Source organism: Anser anser (genome assembly GCF_964211835.1).
Source record: "Anser anser genome assembly, chromosome: 11".
Classification (NCBI taxonomy): Eukaryota; Metazoa; Chordata; class Aves; order Anseriformes; family Anatidae; genus Anser; species Anser anser.
Genome location: NC_139732.1, coordinates 12,610,734 through 12,629,624, shown reverse-complemented (window position 1 = coordinate 12,629,624; position 18,891 = coordinate 12,610,734). Strand labels below are relative to the sequence as shown.

The 18,891-nt window shown below is 44.5% G+C and overlaps 2 protein-coding genes across 4 annotated transcripts in view; one reads left to right on the top strand and one right to left on the bottom strand.

The window, feature by feature from the left end:
* Nucleotides 1–1,023: 1,023 nt before the first annotated feature.
* On the bottom strand, nucleotides 1,024–16,236 carry PSME3IP1 (proteasome activator subunit 3 interacting protein 1). Its single transcript, XM_083852323.1, has 7 exons — nucleotides 16,111–16,236; nucleotides 13,079–13,224; nucleotides 12,800–12,898; nucleotides 9,202–9,325; nucleotides 5,033–5,164; nucleotides 2,961–3,025; nucleotides 1,024–1,795 (listed from the first exon to the last, which is right to left on the bottom strand). The coding sequence occupies exons 2-7, from the start codon at nucleotides 13,206–13,208 to the stop codon at nucleotides 1,578–1,580; spliced, it is 768 nt and encodes a 255-aa protein (XP_083708449.1). The 5' UTR covers nucleotides 13,209–13,224; nucleotides 16,111–16,236; the 3' UTR covers nucleotides 1,024–1,577.
* A 213-nt stretch (nucleotides 16,237–16,449) lies between these two features.
* RSPRY1 (ring finger and SPRY domain containing 1) overlaps nucleotides 16,450–18,891 on the top strand; it is a 42,263-nt gene continuing 39,821 nt past the window's right edge. For 2 of the 3 annotated variants that reach the window (XM_083852059.1, XM_083852061.1), the window contains exon 1: nucleotides 16,450–16,558. The gene's annotated coding sequence lies outside the window, so the exon portion shown is untranslated. Of the gene's footprint in view, nucleotides 16,559–17,214; nucleotides 17,320–18,891 lie in introns of those variants that run through there. The other variant, XM_083852060.1, reaches the window with a different exon arrangement.

The following is an 18,891-nucleotide window of genomic DNA, read 5'->3' as shown; positions in this document are numbered from 1 at the left end:
AACAGGCTTTTTTTTGGTGCACGACTTCCATTTCACTCTGTCATTAAGTGTGATGAAAGTCAGAGGCATCAAAAGATCTAGGTATTTTCCATGTAGTACCATAATTTTAGTAGCTAGGAAAGGCAGCAGCAATTCTGGAGCAAACAAAAGAAGTGCCAGGTTGCTCAAAACAACAAGGAATTATTATCTTACAGGCCTGACTGAGGGCCAGTTTTGCAAACAGGAGGAGTATTTGGCTAAGGATAGCTTGAGCGTGAGCATAACTTTCCTCGTTTCCTTTGGGAAAGTTCAACACTTGAGATAAGGCATGAATCCCTTCAGCTTTCACTGCTTTTATCCCATCTGCTGCCCTCCGCATTGCTTAGCGTCACACGCAGATAACTGCCCTTTGGTACGCACACACCAGTTGTATTGACTGAAGCCCATACACTTCTGAGTCTAGTAAGCAGAGCAGGACTGCCGTGAGGGAGACTCTCATAAAGACATTTCCACCTTTGCGCACTGAAGTCAAGCTGTTCCAACCCACCGACTTCCATTAGTGCTATGTGCACGCAGAGATGAAGAGGAAGGACCCTTGCCTCTCAAACTCAACTTCTTGCTCGGGCCTGTCTCCCTCGTCCACAGCACCTATAAACCATGAAAAGGTTTCTTAAATTCAACAGAACTTCAACAGCTGTCTGTCTTCTCACTGGAAAGGATTTCCAATTTGTGCACAAAGAGGTTTGACTGAACTGGGATATCCCACCCACTCTTGTATTCACACTCTTCAGGATGCTATGACAGAAGAGCTGAATGACTTTCCAAGCACTGATGCAGGAGCAATGGGCTTTGTAGAACAGCCAACTACAGTTTCTCTGAACTCATTCAGAACAAGAGTTTTGCATCCCTGTCTCTTCATTTGTAGGAGGCTGGCTTGCACTTCTCTTGTACAGCAGCAGTTTGAGGAAGGGGCTGGTTGAGTAGTGCAGAAATTACTTAATGGAATGGGAACAACTATGAATGGCACGAGCCAAAATAAAAAAATGCATTCAGAATGTCTTTAATCATGTAACACGAAAACTTCTTTACAGTGTCATGGCAATCTACACTTCACCATCTGCTTGATTTTTGTTCTGCCCCCATTTCTCAAATACAGAATAAAAATGACATTTTAAGAACAGAACACATGGCCGTTTCTACAAGACTTCGGTGCTTCAAGCGAGTATTTTTTTTTTGCCTGTTAGTCTTGTATAAACTTCTTAGACCATCAGAATTCTTTCCTTCCGTAAGAATTTTAAAAGATAAGGCGCTCTCCTCCCTACTCCCAGACCTTAACTGCATTACTAGGTGTGCCTTCTGGTTTAGGGTGGCAGCCTTTCTACCTCAGGCTCAGTATGAACCCCAGAAATGGAAAGTTGGGGAAGAAAAAAAAAATATATAACAAAAAACAAATTCAGTGAGTTACTTTAGAAGTATCTGAATGTTGAGAAAGTTGAGAGGTTAGCTAGAAATATTATACCTGGGGCAGAAGGATGCATCGAGCATCCATCAGGACTTTGGAAGATACTCTGCACTACATTACACATGGAGGGATTTTGTTATGGGCCATCAAAGAAACTGTTGCTACGAAAGACAGAAGAGACGATCTTTCCAGTGGAATTAATAGTGCCTTCGCTATCCGAGCTGGACTCCGAATCACTGCTGCCCGAGTATGCGCCCAGGCCAGGCAGGATCCCAATGCAGACTGCTGCTGAGGGACAGTGGACCGTGGAGCCTCCCACTGAGCTGCTCCCCAACGGAACACAGGACGGTTTTTCTGAAAGAGAGGTACCTCAGTCAAAAACAAGAGTGCAGAAAAGTTTTTTGGTTTTGTTTTTTTTTTTTTTTTAAATCAGCCCAGGAACTGCTGCATGCCATTCACCTGCTATTACCATATCAGTGGGGGATGACAGCAGGATTTAATTAAAGCGTAAGGCAGCTTTACGCTGCACTAAAGCTATCCTGACAGGAAGGACTTGCTACCTCAGGAGATTTTTTTTTTCATCATAGTTATGCCCAGCTCTATGCTGGCATTACACATTTTTATTCTAAAGTTGTCAGTTTGATGGTTGTCAAATACCAAACCCACTAAATAAGAATAAATAGCTCTGCTTTGTGTAATTGATTTTTTTTTCCAATATTAACAGCATAGTTGAGAAAAAGTTTCATTTCAGTGCTCTGCTAAGTCAATGTCTTCCATCTTCCACAGCTAATTAATTTTTTCCAGTGTTCTGAAAGTTTACTGAACAGAAGGAGATTCAGGAAGTGCATTGGGTTGTCATTACACAATTGCAGCTCACCCTATTTGTGTCAGAGTATCTTGACAGCAAATCAATTGCAGCCCTGACAGCTAAGACTGAAACGCAACTTAATTTTTCCTCCTAGTTGCTCATAACTTTCTGAAATAAATTGGTTTCATGATGGACAAGATCTCTTTGTAGCATGAGGAGTTAACAGCGGAAGCATACAAATACAGCAAATGCTGCTGTGAAGAGGAAGGGAACGAACTGTTCTCCACACCTCTGGCTGATAGAGAAGCACTAGGCTTGTAATGCAGCTAAGGAGTCTCCTACTAGTTTATCAGGTAAAACACTTTAAGGGTAAAATCAGTTCAGCATTAGAATAAACTGCCTAAGGAGGGTGTGCAATCTCTGTCTGTGGAGATTTACGAGCAGCTTAGACAATCGTCTGCCAGAAATGGTTTAGGCAGGGGGCAGACCAGTAACCAGTAGAGGTTCCTTCCAGCCTTATTTTCTACAAAGGCTGTCAGTGCCTATAGCTACCATTTCTACTGCTTTAGGAGATAACATGCCAACCAAAGTCTGTGCTGCCTAGCATAATGAAGGAGCAGAAAAGCAAATCCTCTATCAGATTTAACACTAACTCAGTTGCTGTTCAGTTGAGAGGCAGACAGCTTCCCGACTGCAGAAATCAGGACGTACCTTGATTCTTTTCTTCATGATCAGTATCTAATTTCAACCTCTTCACGCTATTCCCACCATCTGAACTGTGGAAAAAATAAGAAATTGTCTTGTTCCTCATAAGCAATCACTTAATTACTGTGAAGTTAAAAGTCACATTTTCGCCTCAAACGCTACAGTGAATTCCAGCAGGGTCCACTGGCGACCATCACCACTTCTAACTGATGTTAACTGGGGCTCCTCAGGGAATACGGCAGGATCCTGGAGTCAGCACCTACGCTGCATGTACCCTCGGTTCACCCAGGAAATAGACACACGCCTCTGGGAATCCAAGCCAGACCTCTTTCCCAGTAACCAGAGCTAACTGCAGGACTCCTATTCAGAGGGAAAACGCTAGAGGAGATCAGGAATGACTACGTGAGTTTCGACCACCCCATGTGACAAGAGGCTTGACAGTAGCAAGCGGACAATTACCACATTTGCAGGTCTAACAGTGTGTTTCCCCTTCCAGGGTTTCTTTCCCTCAAGCACGTAGAGACCCTGTTCTAAAACATCTAGAAATCTTGCACCCAGTAAGTTTTGCAGCACTTCTCAGACATCTGCAGTTTCTGACCTAAAAGTATAAGGGGGTCCCTTTTGGCTCCAAAGTGGTGCTTGGGGAAAGGAGCATTATTTGGGCTTCTGTCTCGTCAGAGCTTCTGTAGCTCCTCCTTGTCATTGCTCAGTTTCTCTTTCATCCTCTTGCACATTCCCGACTCTAAGCCATCCATATAAACAAATGCTTCCCAGCTTCAGCCGTGATGAACTAAAGTGATGAAGTATCAGCAGATTTGTATTATATATGTATAACTCTTTTCTGTCCCTGTCAGAACATGAAGTCCAGGTGAAAGGTTACTCTGTGCAGGGAGGTTTTAATAGTAAGAGTCCTGTGCAGGCAAACTACAGAACTCTGAGAGCAGATGTTGAATTCATGCTATGTCTGGTTTTGGCTAGTTTGCAACAGAAAATAAGACAGCAAAAATAGAAAGAAAGTCTGTGATGGCACTGACATGTCACAGTTAAGATGCTCTCTCCAAATAAATGCCATCTGCAGGCTTTAGATGTGCCATTAAGCACACACCATCTCCTCTACATCCCACTGTGTTAAGCAATAGTAGTTACAACAAAAAAGCATTGTTGGCTTTCTATCACTTAGGTTTTTTTTTTGTCTTTGTTTTCCCCTCCCCCTAAAAAACACAAGCTACCCAAACCCCCAAGACTTGGTGTGGAAGAGCTGAACTTCAGTTTCCACAGACATGCAACTACTGCTGTACTGGTAGCTAAATATTACTCTATAACTTAAGCTTCTAAAATAATCTCTCATTCTCTGGGACAGATTCAAAAACAGTGCCTGAATTTCTAGATGTCAGATCTGTTTTAAGTATTAGATGATTCGTCTGGGAGAAATAAGTCTGGTCCCAGGTGCCTGATTTTGACACAACCCATAGCACATCAGCAGCCGTGTTTGCAGGCTAAGATCAAAATAGCAAACAGATCACAAATCCAACTGCCATCCTCTCTGGGATGGAAAGGGTGCTGATGAATCAGTGCACGTCAGTGAGGAACATGGGAAGTTTGTCTGATGACCTTGGGATTAAATTGGTACACAAAGTTCTTCTCTCATAACCTACATCCTCCCCACACTGCTCCCAGCAACAATTAAGACAATAAATTTTCAACACAGATAACATAGGTTGATAAAATATGCAATTCTGAATTAAATTACATGAGTGAGGTAACACTGGTATTTTCAAATAGAGTTGTAAAATAGATTGCCTCTGGAACCCATAGCAGGATCGCCCAAGCCTGGCAGTCTAGAATGAAGAGTCTACCCACTTGCTTTACACATGCTTATCTATTTGAATTGCCTCATGTTTTTCCAACAGTTTGTGAGAACCTATGGAAACAAGGCTGGTCTTTTCTTGTACCTCCCCCCTTTTTTCTTTAGGGCTAAGGTTCACACCTCATTCTCTGGAGGCAGTTTTGGCCTGCCTCCCTTTACACTGCTAACTAGGTTCCCATTCCTCATGCTTTTATAGAGGTGTGAAACTAACCTTCTGTGTTTCACAGCTCCTGCCAACAGCTTTGCCTGAGAGAATTTGTTCTTGTTTTCCACTGACTTCATGGGCAATTTCTTCTCAGCTTCCTTCTTTGGGTCCATACTGACTCCCACTTTGGTGAGAGTGCTGTGAATTGAGGGTTAAGGATCAACCAGGAAGGAGTGGAGAAAACAGACACTTCCTCCCTGACATACTTAGCCAGCCCTGCTGACAGCAGCAACTGAAGTTCATTCACATATCCTATCACAAGCAAGTTATTTGTAATGTCATTTAGCTGGCACATTCGGCCAGGCCAGAAGAGACTTCACCCTCCGTGTCCAAAGCACTCTTGTGTATCAATACCAGCTCTCCCCACAAATACCCCCAGGCAGCAGCGTTCAAAAATCAGAAAGGTCAAACACATGACACATCCAGCACCACAAATGTACATTGTCCTGTCTTTTCCTGATTGTCCTGTCTTTTCCTGAAGGTCTTAGGAAAGAAAAGAGGTCAGACTGGACCAAAAACAAAAAAGGGCAATCCAGTACTTCCCCCTTCAATCTGGATCAATCCATTTGTAATTCAAATTTGCTGCTTTGATCCCTAATCCTTTAAAAACAAACAAACAAACAAAAAAACTAAGTAGTAATATGTGGTCTCAGTTTCAATGCTCAAGCCTCTCTTAGGCAGAACCCAGCAGACTCAAGCCCACCAAAGCAAAACAGCTCAATTTGCTGTATCAGTATTTATCACGATAACTTCTCAGCCCATCTCTGTAAGGGTCACAAGGCTGTTGCTGCCAGTAACAGCAACCTCAAAAGGAAGGAGACAGATCTGATTAAGGGTGCACGTGTTCAAACATTCACCCAAAAGATTATGACTGCACTGAAAAAACTATGTAGCTTAAAACACTGTTAGAAAGGTGGGATGCAGCTGAAACCTAGCATGAGGTGCAGCAGCTATGGCAGGTTCTCAGATCGAGTAAGAAGGCACTTGGTCTGTTAGTAAGGTGCATGCAATCTGTAAACAGGCTAAACAGATCTTCTGTAGCAGGATCTAGATCTCCTTCTGCGGCAGGATCTAGAGTTAATGTTCAGCGTCTAGCAAGGCAAGGCCTGTCAAAGATCCTGCTTATTAATGAGGTACCAGTGGAGCCATAAAGGCTCCTGCAAAACTTTAAAACTGCACATACCAAAGGAAAGTTAACCTAATTTAAAAGGGTATTTGTTTACACCATTGAATCTAGCTTTCCACCAGTTTATTCTCTGACTACAATTCCGTTGACCAAGCAACATAACCACAAGCCCCGAGTTTCACAGGTGTGTCCCACCTACTGCATATAAATACTAAATAGTGACATTTCTATTTACGGACCATATATTTAAGGTCACATCCCTCTCCACTCCCCCTCAACATCTGCAAATTAAAAATCAACACCTTGTTTTGAAGTGGCACGCTCAAAGTCACCAAACACTTTTACATCAGGAGTTTGCGTACTTGATTTTCCTAAGGATACAGCGGCAACCCAGACTGCTCCCTACCTCAACTAACCTGACTCTCCTCAGCCCACACCAGACTGTTCCAATGTTTAACATGGCACAGGAGTGCCATCCTGTGGCTATCAGAAGCAATCTGAAAGCTCATTGTGTCAAAGAGTTTGACGTTGCAATACACGATTCCACACACTGCAGCTTTCAACTTCCACGTTTGAGTTAATTACCATGTTACATTCTAACATTGCACTACAAAAGCCCGACTGACAAAGCCAAAACTTTTCTTTTTAAGAGAGAGAGAACTAGAGGCTTTTCACTTCTATCCAGGATGCCATTCTCCTAATACTCCTGATCCACCAGAGACAGCACGTTTTAAGAGACTTTATAAGTACTGCTGTCATTAACGAATGTAACGCTATACCTAGCCAAGATATGTCTCAGGAGAAGTACATTAAAAATAAACATCTCAATCAAATATCATCTGCATTTAAAAAGAGCTGTCCTACAATAAGGCCTGCTTCTTGGAGGGGATTTCTACACTTGGGATATAAGACAATAAGATGCTGCTCTCAAACACTTCTTTGAACCAGCTTAAAATAATCAATCTTTAAATCTTTAAACACAGTCAGACCAATGCTGAAAGGGCAGGGTAAGGAGCAAAATAAACCTAGCTATTCATATAAGAGGAAGCAAAATTCCTATACATCCATGCACATGAATTTCTTATGCCTGAGAGTGCATTAAAATATTCCAAGGCACGTTAGCATTAAGATGTATGGTTTCATGACTGTTTAACCTTAAAAATGTAGGGAAAAAAAAAAGAAAGAAAAAAGCTCTGTGGTACAATATTGACGTAGGTTTTTACTATGGAATTAATGCCTCTGGGTAGCTTAAATTGGATCTTTTACCAGGAAAATGACCATATAATCAAACCCATTGGGTTGACGTTCCATTTACTAGTTTGGAGGAACTCCTGCACAGTGCCTAATGACCCAGCACAGTTAGCAATACCCATTTCATTCTGTCACTGTAGTGATAAACCAGTAGTAAAAATCTACACGTGCCTAATGCTGAAAAAAACACCTTTTACGTTTTGAAAGAATGCCATTTTACATGTTGCTCTGGAGGTGCTTGCAATATTACGTTTAAAAAAAAGTCAAAAGGGACAAGTTAATGGAATGGGAAAAACAGCTTCTCACAAAATGAGGTGACTATAAAGCACTCTCTCTCCCTCCCTGCAGCGCATTAGCAGCAAGTTCTACAATTTACAGCAAGACTTTGGATACAAAGCTGGCTGATTCTACTAAGACTGCAAAGATTGAGGTTCAGTATGCATGTACGTCTGGAAGAGCCCTGCTCTGTAAATTCAGGGATCAGTGTGTTATGTGGCTAATTCAAGACAACAGTAGATTCCTTCTGGGCTGGTATGGTTCACCCCTGCGTGCACGTGACCTCACTAGAGCTGTCAGCTGCTTCCACAGCACGATCTTATACTGCACATCCCTGCATTAGCCAGACCTGCAAGCAACTGCCACAGAACCTAAATATATCCCACGAAAACCCCATCAGCAGATCAAACAAGCCAAGGAAATATGTCAAATCCATCAGCCAACTACGGCCTACTTCTAAAGTTAAAAAAAAAAAAAGTAATTAAAATGCATCTGTATTGCCTTTTCATAAATGCATTAGTGAGAGAACTTAGATACTCTTCACATATAACATGCTCTCAGTTCTAAGTCATTAACTCGTAGAAGGTAATGCAGATCTTTGTTGCATTGGCATATTTCACTTTATTTACTGAATATTTTGCTCACCTCCTAAGTATGAGCTGCTAGCTCTTCTTTCAGTCTTCAAACTCTTTCATTTACACTAAGGAATCCTTGAGAACTTGCACTTTGTTCACTGATGACTTAAAGCAACAGTTTTCATTAGAAGGCAAAGAAACCATTACAGATGAGGTAAAACCTCAGAAAACAGCATTAAACTCAGCACAGAGAGCAATCCTAAAATCATTCCCAACGTTCCCTGTCTGGCACTGAATAAAGAAAAAGCCCCCTATACTGCTCTCTAGCATGTCTTTGTGAAGAGCTGGCACTTAACAACAAAATGGACCCGGCCTGATCTTAGTACTGCCTAAAATCTGTATTTCCCAGAGCAGCTGAACCTCCACGGACACTGCCTTCCCAGAAGAAAGTCAGTGTATCCACACAGCTGGTTCACTTTTATTTAATTTCTCATCCTGCAGCTATCAGCAAGGGAAAATAAAGCTAATACTTCAAGAAGAATAACAGAAAGAGCAACTAAAACGTTATTTCAAACAGGTACATTAAAAACAGCCAATATGCAGTTGGCTGCAAGACAAGAATACTTATGGGAAAAAAGCAAAAGATTAGAAGCAGTAGGCTTTCTTCCTTTATGTTCTTCTCTTTTTAGCTATGATATCAGTAAGAAAAAAAAGTCAACGGGGAGGGAGAGAGAAGGGAGGAAAAGTGTTGAAGACATAGAGAGTGGGAATCAAACATTACTGCGGGAGATCCAAGCTACAATAAAAACATTCAACTTTAAAAGGCTATCATTGCTCATGTTCTGTAAAGCAGCTGTATTTATAAACAGAATGTGAATGACAGACTAAAACTACAGCCCAGACTCTTATCCCCCTATATACAGCTGCCAGCTATATTAGCAAAGGATATTCTGTATTCATTTAGTTCTTTCATCTCTTCTTCTCTTCGTTGCTTTTCTATTAGCTCTTGCTGCCGAGAAACCTCATCAAGGAAATTTGTCTCATCTTCATCTAAGCCTCTTACCATATTTTCTGAAAAAAGGAAGAGAATGCATATTGATAAACTCAAGCCACCCGGGAAGCAGCCGTTTACCTTGCATCACTTTGCCATTCTTTTAGGACAATTTTCATCCGGCGATTTCAAACTGCCTTGTGAAATGTAACCACCCATACCTTGCAGATGATATTTCTAATATTGTGCAAAATATTCTACCTCAGCAAAGTCACTGGGAATGCAGGGAATAGAGTCCTGGGTGACCGAGTGAGGCATGTGTTCTAGCACTTGCACTGTCTTGCCGAGTAATGGGTACAAACCAGACCCCACAAAGGACAAGCTACCTGCTGCCTTCTCTAATCATGGAGGACAAATACTTTATGGTTAATGATACTGGATGCTAACAAGCCCAAACTCTTAAACGCTTCTACAAGAAAAACTACAACAGACTAACACAGTTCAGCCACAACACTATTACTAAAGAGAATAGTAAGGCAAAATGTGTAGGAGCAGTATACTACTACTAGACTTGCTGATACAATTTAGGAAAATTAACCGAGTTTTCACACAAGCAGCCTTTTCTTAATGCTGAAATGTTATTTGGAATAGGTTACATGAAACAAATAATAACCACATTAAGCAATGATATAATTCTTGTTTTGGTTTCAGACATTAGGTTTTAGGCTGTCTCCTTAGAGTCTGTTCTTAAACCAGTAATTGGAAGACACATTACTTCTTCCCCATAAATCTCACCTCCAAGTAAGGCGTACATTTTCTTAAAGCAAACAATTATTAATTTAACTGATGCAGATGCCTGTTATAAACAAATAAATAAATAGACGCAAGACAATTCTTATCTTCCTATTAAAATTGAATTCTCTCTAAACATGCTATCGTACTTTAAGGAAAGTAAACATTACTGCAGTAGGAAGGTCTTTTACTTTGTTCTGCAAATGCTCAACGTCTCCCCATCAAAATGATTTATTTAGAGAAGCAGTAAAAATTACTTGTTAGAAAGACCAAGTCTTGCTGCTTGTAGTCAGCCTGAGAAAATCTGAACACAACCACCACCACCTTGTGTTAAATTTCATAAGAGGATTTTTAGGCCTTTACACGAGGCAGACTTTTTTTTTTTTTTTAAATCTTCACCCACGTAGTCAAGTCCTACTCACTCAAATGAAAAGCTAAGAAATCCATTTACACTGATAATCGGCAAGCTATGTCCCTGACAGAAAAGGTCTAGAAATCAGTTATTATTTGAGGTTACTTTTTACAGACTCAGCCCTACTGTTCCTGAATCTGCAGACAGTAAACTGGAGCATTCATTCCTGCCAAGGACTCCTTCGAACAGACAGCAAGAGCAGTGAAAATCTGGACATTTTCTGAACCAAGAGACATGAATTCATTTCATTCTTTGTTTGCCCGATCTGCAAACTAAGAGATGCAGTGATAGAGATCCCTACAGCTGGGGAGATTCTCTACTACTACATAGTGCTTTAGCAGATTTTGTTCTCCAGGCTCGCAGGTGTATGTTATTCTGCAGGGGCTGTCTTAAAATTAGCGGTTGGTTTGCTTCTCGGTAGCCCCCTCTTAGGGATGCTTCTCATTCCAGTACCTGGTTTACAAGTTTCCTGAACCAAAGGGAAGATGCTGCAGATGTAATATAAGCTGGCAAAGGAAGCAATTCATTTAGACATGTCTAGGCTGGTAGCAGTCAGATTTCTGGTACACAATTAGACAAGAATTGCTTAGTCACATCACCAAAAATGACCTGGATCAAACGTTACTGAAATAAAAAGTAAACTCTCCACTTGAAAAAAAGCCTGTGGGTACAGCTGAAGACTTTAATGCACTAATGCTCCTACCCGTACTTTCCATTTTTCACCACTAAAAACCACAAAAGAAAATTAAGAGACAGGAAATGACTTTCATTTATCATTATTTTGGTTACCATCAGCGTTCAAAAAGAAAAATTTAAAAGTAGCTTTTTAGAGGATACTCCTATTATTTTTCATTTAAAATGCTAAAAAATGTAAAAAAAAATATATATATATTTTACTTTGAGAAGATAAACATTGGAAGACATTCTTTCAGTACTGAATAACCTAGCAAAAAGAAGAACTGCTAGTATGCATCCTGGCTTTTATCTACACAAGAGGTTTAGAGTAACTAAGTTTATGTGTTTAAACAGACACAATTCTTTAGTATTAAGGTATTTCTCTCCTATGTTGTGTCATCAGTTCTGACTGATGAGAATGAGAATGCAGGAATGTACAACTTGTTTCCTACTCCACCAAAATTCCTATAGATACAGAAAATATTTACGAATATTTTATGGCAAAATCAAACATATTCGGAGACAAATCTTGTCACAAACGGCCAAATTGGTTTGAACTCTGATGAGGTAAACAAGTGGTCCATAATCCACCCATCACTGATCTTTAGGTAGCTCTTCCCACTTACTTTCTCCCAAAGAAATTTGGATTCCAAGGTGATTCTAAAAGCATCTGCTACAACGCCGGGAAGGCTGTTACAGTAATTAGTAATGCACTTGACAGCATCTGCAGCACCAGGGAGCGTTACCTCGCAGGACTCAAACATTTTGCCATCGCTAAAGGTTAAGCATAGTTCTGTTGCATCCCAAACACATGATAGTTTCTAGACAGAATCCAGTTCTGCAAACTGGAGCTTAAAGAATACAATAGTTTGAGGGTAAGGATTCCAGCTAACGAACCAAAATTGATCAGAACCCACCTTAAAATGGAGTCCCACAGTATCATCCTCATTTCTCTTTATAGAGCCAATAGCTCCCCTTTTCCCAAAATGGTTGACTAATAATTTTCTAGTTCTCATTATCATCTTTGCACTCAGCAGCACATATACAGGTGATACAAAGCAAAGGATTTTTCTATAAAACCAGAAATTCAAACATCAGTAGAAATTAGGTTTTCATTTCGCTAGAAGTCCAATATCTACTTTTTGAAACATCAACTCCTGTACGTTTACGTCTTCTGAACACTAATCTTGAGCCTCAAATTACTCAGTAAAGTTTGAGTCACCTAATTATGGCTAGGAAATGTAACATCTGTTGCAACAGAATTTATGTGTGTTTTTTAATTGATTCAAATAGGATGGTCTTGTGTTAAAGCATGAGTTCAAGTCACAAAACCACATTGCATTTCCACTTTTCCATGAACTGGTACCAGAGCTTTTTTGTTTTCTTTTGGTTTATGTGCAAAATAAGCCTCATATTCCAGACTTTACAGGAATGCAGCTTAAAAAAGGCAACCGACTTTTGAGTTTCACATGTGTGCAGTGCTGTCTTGGTGCATAGAACAAAATGTTACCTGCAGGAACATCTACCATCTTTGAATACTTTCCTCAAGTCTCAGTTTCCCTCTCAGAGAGGGACAAGACATGCAAACATGTCCCTTAGACACTGTATACAGCTGCTGCACACAAAACATGCAGTAAGTTCGGTTTTGTTCAAAGTAATAAATGTTGGTACTTACTGAATTTAAACTGCTCCTCAAACTCCTGCTGCTTCTTTTCTCTCTGTTCCTGAAGTCTTTCATACAATGAACGTGGGTCATATGCCTCCTCTGGGCATTCTGAAAGGAAGGAGTAGATCAGGAAATTAGGCGATGTGTAAAAATACAACAGTTCTTAGATTCTTCATGTGAAAACCTTTTGAACTTGTACAATACAAGCTACTACTTTTACTTCTGTTCTCCGTGTAAGTGAAACATTCTTTGATCTCTTTCCTTCAGCTATTAAAATCTATGCGATACCTTCCGGATCTTCAGGTTTTCGGACCTTTTCCCATTCCTCTTGCCTTCTCTTTCGCCGCTCCTCTAGCTCCGCTTCAGATACAAACCTCTTGTTAATCACGAGGTCGGCAGTACCATCTCCCCCATCCATTGTGGAACAGCCTGCCCTAAAAACGCAACACGACATTACTACACACCCTGAAAAGAGACCCGCTACACTCAGAAGGTTCTTTGCAAGAGACAACGGGCGGAGGCTAGAAACTAAACATGGAAAGCACTTGGCACTGATTGTTAACAAACATTACTCAGTTGCACATCTGCTGCAGGGGCTTTTCAGAAGCAGGGACATGAACAGCATAACAAAATGTACAGTAGGTATTACTATTACATTCTTACACCATAGTCCAAAGTCTCAGAGGCACACTTTTTATACACATAAAATTAGAGGATGAATAACAACTGCAGCTGTCTGAAGACAGTAAGCGCCAACTGAGATAAGCACTAACTGCATGAGTGATAGCACCTAAGGCTGATGGCATCACCTATTACTCCTCCTTTACTGTTTCTGTTAATTATATCTTTCCTGTTAGTTGTCTGCCTTAGGCCACCTTTCCAGAAGTCCTATTTCAATGTAATTTTCCCCCCACTGCCTTGGATTTACCTTGTTTAAAAAATAAAAATAAATTTACAGAAGCCCACACCCCCACGCTCACAGCCTTTTATTTCAGTTCTTATACCTCTCTACTCCAAGGAAAGGATATAACATTTGTTACATGAATTCCTTCCGCTCATCCTGTGAAAACTTGAGAAAGCTTGCCTATTTTCAATGATTTCATACATATGTTTCTAAGAGCTTAACGGTGAGACTCCAGCAATTACCAACTGAACTTCCTAATCTTCAAAAGCGCCCAGCACCTCTCAGCAGCTCTGCACCAAGCAGACCGTGCGCACCATCCCTGAAGAGCACATGGACGTGCCCCAGTCCAAGCCCATCCCGGGCACGGCTGCAGGCACCCTCCTGAGGAAAGGCGCGCCAGAGCCCACCCGCCCTGTGCTCCAACGGCTCACCAGCAGAACACAGGCAGCGCAGAAAACAAATTTGTGAGGCAGGGTGCTTGGAGCCAGACCTGCACACACTGCTCTGCGGGAGCTAGCAGGGTGAAAGACCAACCTGGGTCAGGTCTACAGTGCTCAACAGGTGAGGGAGGGAGGAATTCCCTTGGGCTAAAACGGGGCTGAGATTAGAAATCTGGAGCTGCATTACTTATCAAGGGGGCACAGACCCTTCACACAATGCATCCCCCTCCGCTTTGAGCTCCTGATACATAAGGACTCGGCCCAGGGTGGAGATGCACCAAGGAATCAGCCTAAGAAGGAAACACAAGGTCTTAACACCCGCAACCCCAGCATGAAGTAATGCCCAGCTGCTTGCGCTAGTCAAGTGGCTCCCGACAAGATCTGTTCTGCCAGCTCCATGCTAAAGAACTAGAGGAGGAACAAAACTTTTGTTTCTTACCTCAAGCCCCTATACGCAAGCACAATATAAACACGGCACCAATAGCTATTCAGCTAAAGCCATGCTAACACCACAGTTACTGTCTAGTTTCTTCATATTTCCTTGATGTAACTTCAACAAGTACCTCAGGACTACAGATAATTGCCCCCTGCACTGCTAATTAGTGTCCATTTTGGACCTCACCCTGCTTGTATTTCAGCACTGGAAGAGAACCCAGTCCATTTATTCTTCCAGAAAGGGAGGAAGGCAGTAACTCACATAATGGAAGGAACCAGTTTACCGTCCATCTTCCACACCACAATGAACCCACTCCAGCAGAAAGCAAGCCTGAAATTCTCACAAAAACTGACACTTCTGTGGGGTATTGTTTGCAATACAAACAAAAGATTGAGATCTCAGAAGAAAGCCAGGTTAGAGCACTGTACAAATATTTGTTAGAAGCATGACGCATTTTTAAGGTGGGAATTATCAAAACAAGACAAGAAAAAAGGATTTTCTTTTAAGAAGTGGGGCAAGGAAAGACTGACCACAGGGTGGTGATTTTCTTTTTTTTTTTTTTCAAGTATCTGACAAATATCCGCTATTAAGATGAGTCCAACTTCCAGAAAGCATAGAACGCGTGCTTTTAAGAGTGTCATTTCTGACAGTGGCTTGAACTGGAAACCTTTACAGAATATGAAGATTGAATCTCCCTCCTGAACACAGGCCCTAATCACAAGGCTTCCCTTCTTACTCAAGTGCTGCATAAACAAGGCCACCTGGTTCCCCACTCACGTGACCTCAACCTGTCCGTTCAGACAGGAAACAAAGGGTTCTGACACGGCAGTGGCAAAGCCAGGAAAACAAATCGGAAGAGACAGATTCAGCAAGGACACGGAATAATCTTAAGACTACAGCCTTCGACTGCAAACCACCTGCCTTCCGGTTCACCCAGCTCACTTGGACAACGTGCTTGAATGCACTTGACATAGATCAGGGTTTAACTGTGATTTAACATACAGCTGTGGTATTTTCACTACAATTCCAGAAAATTATGTGTCTGATGAAACACATTTCATCAAATAACAACTTCAACGGCAGCCACATCCTAGGGCTCGACAGGGGGATAATTACGCAGCACAGCACTAACACTTCCGAAGCCAGCTAACCTTTCCCTACTCTTTGACCTTCCCGACCTCAAACACGGACAGGAACTCTCCCGAACCAGACGCACCGCGCGTGTTCGCGCCCTGCCCTGCGTTAAGCCCTTTGCTCGCCCGGCGACAGCACCCTGGTGCCCCGGCACCGCGCTGCCACCGCACCGCGCTCTGCTCCACGCTGCCAGCCGGCAGCGGCCGCAGGCCGGGCGGACATCGCCTCACACAGCCCCCGGGCTGGGCCAGGTGCCGAGCGGAGCCCCGCGCGGAGCGGCCGCCCCGGGGCCTGCTCCCAGCCTCGCTCCTCAGCGGCCCCGTGGCCCGACCCCGGCCCTCACCCCTCCGTACCCGGCCCGTACCCGTACCCGTACCCGACCCCGTTCCTGTTCCCGTGCCCGTACCGCGCCGCGGGCCCGTCACAGCGAGAGGCGCGGCCCGGCCCCCAGCGCCGCCATGCAGGGCCGCCAGCCCGCCCTCCCGCCGGCCTGCCTCGCTCGCTCGCCCCGCCCCTTCCGCCCGCGGCAGCCAATCGCGGGAGCGCTTCCTGAGGCCGCGCCGCCTCCCGCCGGCCAATCCCCGCCGCTCTCCCGGCAGGAAGAGGAGAGCGCCGCCGCCGCGGCCGCCGAAGGGGCCGCGGGGTGACGTCACGGCGGACGGGGAGGGCTCGGCAGGCGATTGGGCGAGGCGCGGGGGCGGGGCGGGGCGTGTCGCTAGGGAGACGGCGGGGGGCGGGGCCGAGCGCGGCGCGGCGGGGCGGGGCGGGGCGGGGCGGGGCGGCCTCCATCTTACCGCCCGCCGCCGCGGCACAAAGGAGCGGCGCTGCCTGTACGGGGCCCTGCGGCGTGCCCGGTGCGTACGGTGGCGGCGGGCGGGCACCGCCCCCCCCCGGGGCTGTCCTGAGGGGCTGGGGTGGGGGGAGGCTGCCACCGGGCGGGCGCTGCCACCGGGCGGGCGCTGCCACGCCGGTGCCCGGCTGGGGAAGGGCGAGCCTGTGGGCACCCCCCGCCTCGGTACGGGCTGCCCGGCCCTACCGGGAGGGGGGTCGCGGCCGTCGGTGCTCGGCGAGGCCGGGCCCGGTTGTGCCACTGCCGCGGCTGGCTGCGGGCGCCCCGCCCGGAGGCCCCGCCGGTGGCCGCCAGGAAGCGACGGGAACGCCCGTGCCGGCGGCGTGAGGCCGGAGCCCGGCGCCGGTCGGGGGGGAGCCCGGCGGCCGGTCCGAGCAGCGCGGGGCGTTCCGCCGCCGGGAGCCGAGGGGCGCTCGGCGGAGCTCCGGAGCCCCGCGGCGCTCGTGTGGCACCGGAGAGCCCGGATCCCCGCACCGTCACCACGCCCGGCGCCGATACCTGTGCGGAGCCGCCGTCCCGTCCCGTCCCGCTGAGCGAGCCGCGGAACGCGGCCGGGGCTCCTCCGGCAGAGCTCGGCGGGGCAGCGGCACCGCTCTGCCGGTGGGTCGGTGCTTGGGGCTGCTGCTGCCCGTTACCCCGGCCTCAGGCACCCGTTCTCCTTCGAAGCTTTTTGTTTCTGCCCTGCTGGTCGCAGTTCCTGTCGCGTGTGCCTTCGTTTTTATTCCTTTCCGAGTTGCTCTGCCTCTCATCTCCTGGCGCGTAGCAGTAGGTACAGTGCCCCTTCCAGGTAGGTTCCCAAGTACTGATGTCCTATTCTTATTTCTCTGTTCTGTTACTGCAAACCCTTGCTCTCAGTATTCACCCCAGCCCCATCGTTCATCTGGGCGCTCAGTCTGATTCCTCAGTATCCCTCTCCCTGAGGAGCTCTGGTCTGTGGGGAAGCACAGGCATAAGAGCTGCCTCTCCTCTTCTAAATGTATCCAACCTTCTAGACACTTCACTGTTTTCTGAATGTTGATTTCTTTTCTCCTTTTATGTTCATGACAGCATTTGTTTTCTTTGGTACAGGAGGCTTTTTTCCACTCTGCAATGGTTTTGTCTTAGGTTTTTAACTTTTGTCTGTTCTTTGCCAGCAGTGCTATTTTTTATTTGTGTTTTTTTCTTATGCTGATCCTCAGTTCATTTCTACTTTGCTCATCACTTTCTACATATCCATCCTGATCAGTGCCATGGCACTGCTGTCATATGAAGACCCACATATGTTCGTCTTAGTGGTGGTTCTCACCACCGACAAGCAATCTGAAATATCCTCTCAGCTTTTTGTCTACTGTTGGACACGTGTCTCTGGCTGTGAATTTTGTGAGGACCATGCATTCTCAAAACTTGTCAGTCATTTTTCAGGGTTTAGGATGCTGGTAAGTGTGGGGTTTTTTTAGGTTTATCCAAAGGCAAAGAATTGATCTGTTCTTTGCTCTGATCTATATCTGGCCTCTTCTTCTGTGAGTGCTTTTGCATATGTCTTTGTTCTCATCTGCTGAAGCACACTCAGCAAGAGTTCCTCTGTCCTGATGGCACCTGGTTTTCTGTTCCTTTAGGTAATTTCTGTCATTGCTTTGTACCCCAGTCTCTGCTATCTGTTCTTATGTACAAGTCCAATTGAATAGGTCGTGTGTTTCTCCTGGTATATGTCTGTGTGTGTGCAGCACAGATGTAGTTATATGATCACTGCTCAGTGTCTCTCACCTCCTCATCCAAACAGTCTCTTGAGATTCCCGCTAATTGCAAGTTTTCAGCATCTGCTTACCATTACTTGTATAGAAGGCTCCTCCAGGATATTTTAATGCAGTGTTTTGGATCATGTACAACGCTTGTGATGATTCTTGCTATTGCTAATTGTTTTTTTAGCTCAGTCTCAGTTTCTTACCTACTCTTACATTGCTAATTTCTCTAATTTATCTGTTCTACATGCTTTGCTTATCTTCAGGTATGATATCTTTTGTGTGCTTCTGGGTTGTATGGAGTCATCGGTTTATGTCAAGTCTTTCAGTTTCAGTTTTGCTTACCTTCGGGTATATAGCATGGTGTTCAAGTGCAACACTTCCCGTTAACTGCTTCAGTGTCCTGCTCTCTGGCATCAAAACAGAGCAGCTGATCAGTGGCTCTTAAACTCGCTGTTACGATGTTCTATGCTTTCTTTAACTTTTGCTTTCAGAAGGGTTATGATGTTCATAACTCTTTTCCATAACTGCTGGCAGTCTGTCACAGTATGTTTTTAGTATTTTCACATCAGAGGTCTTGGCTCTCAGCACATTTCGCTTGCTGTGAGCCTCAAGGGTA

Excerpts from the sequence above, each read along its gene's own strand:
- PSME3IP1 (XM_083852323.1), bottom strand. The coding sequence starts at position 13,208 with ATGGATGGGGGAGATGGTACTGCCGACCTCGTGATTAACAAGAGGTTT. Across the intron at positions 5,165-9,201 it reads GAACTAAATGAATACAGAAT|CACTCTCACCAAAGTGGGAG; the intron begins ATCCTTTGCTAA and ends CTCAATTCACAG. Across the intron at positions 1,796-2,960 it reads TCATGAAGAAAAGAATCAAG|AAAAACCGTCCTGTGTTCCG; the intron begins GTACGTCCTGAT and ends CCTCTCTTTCAG.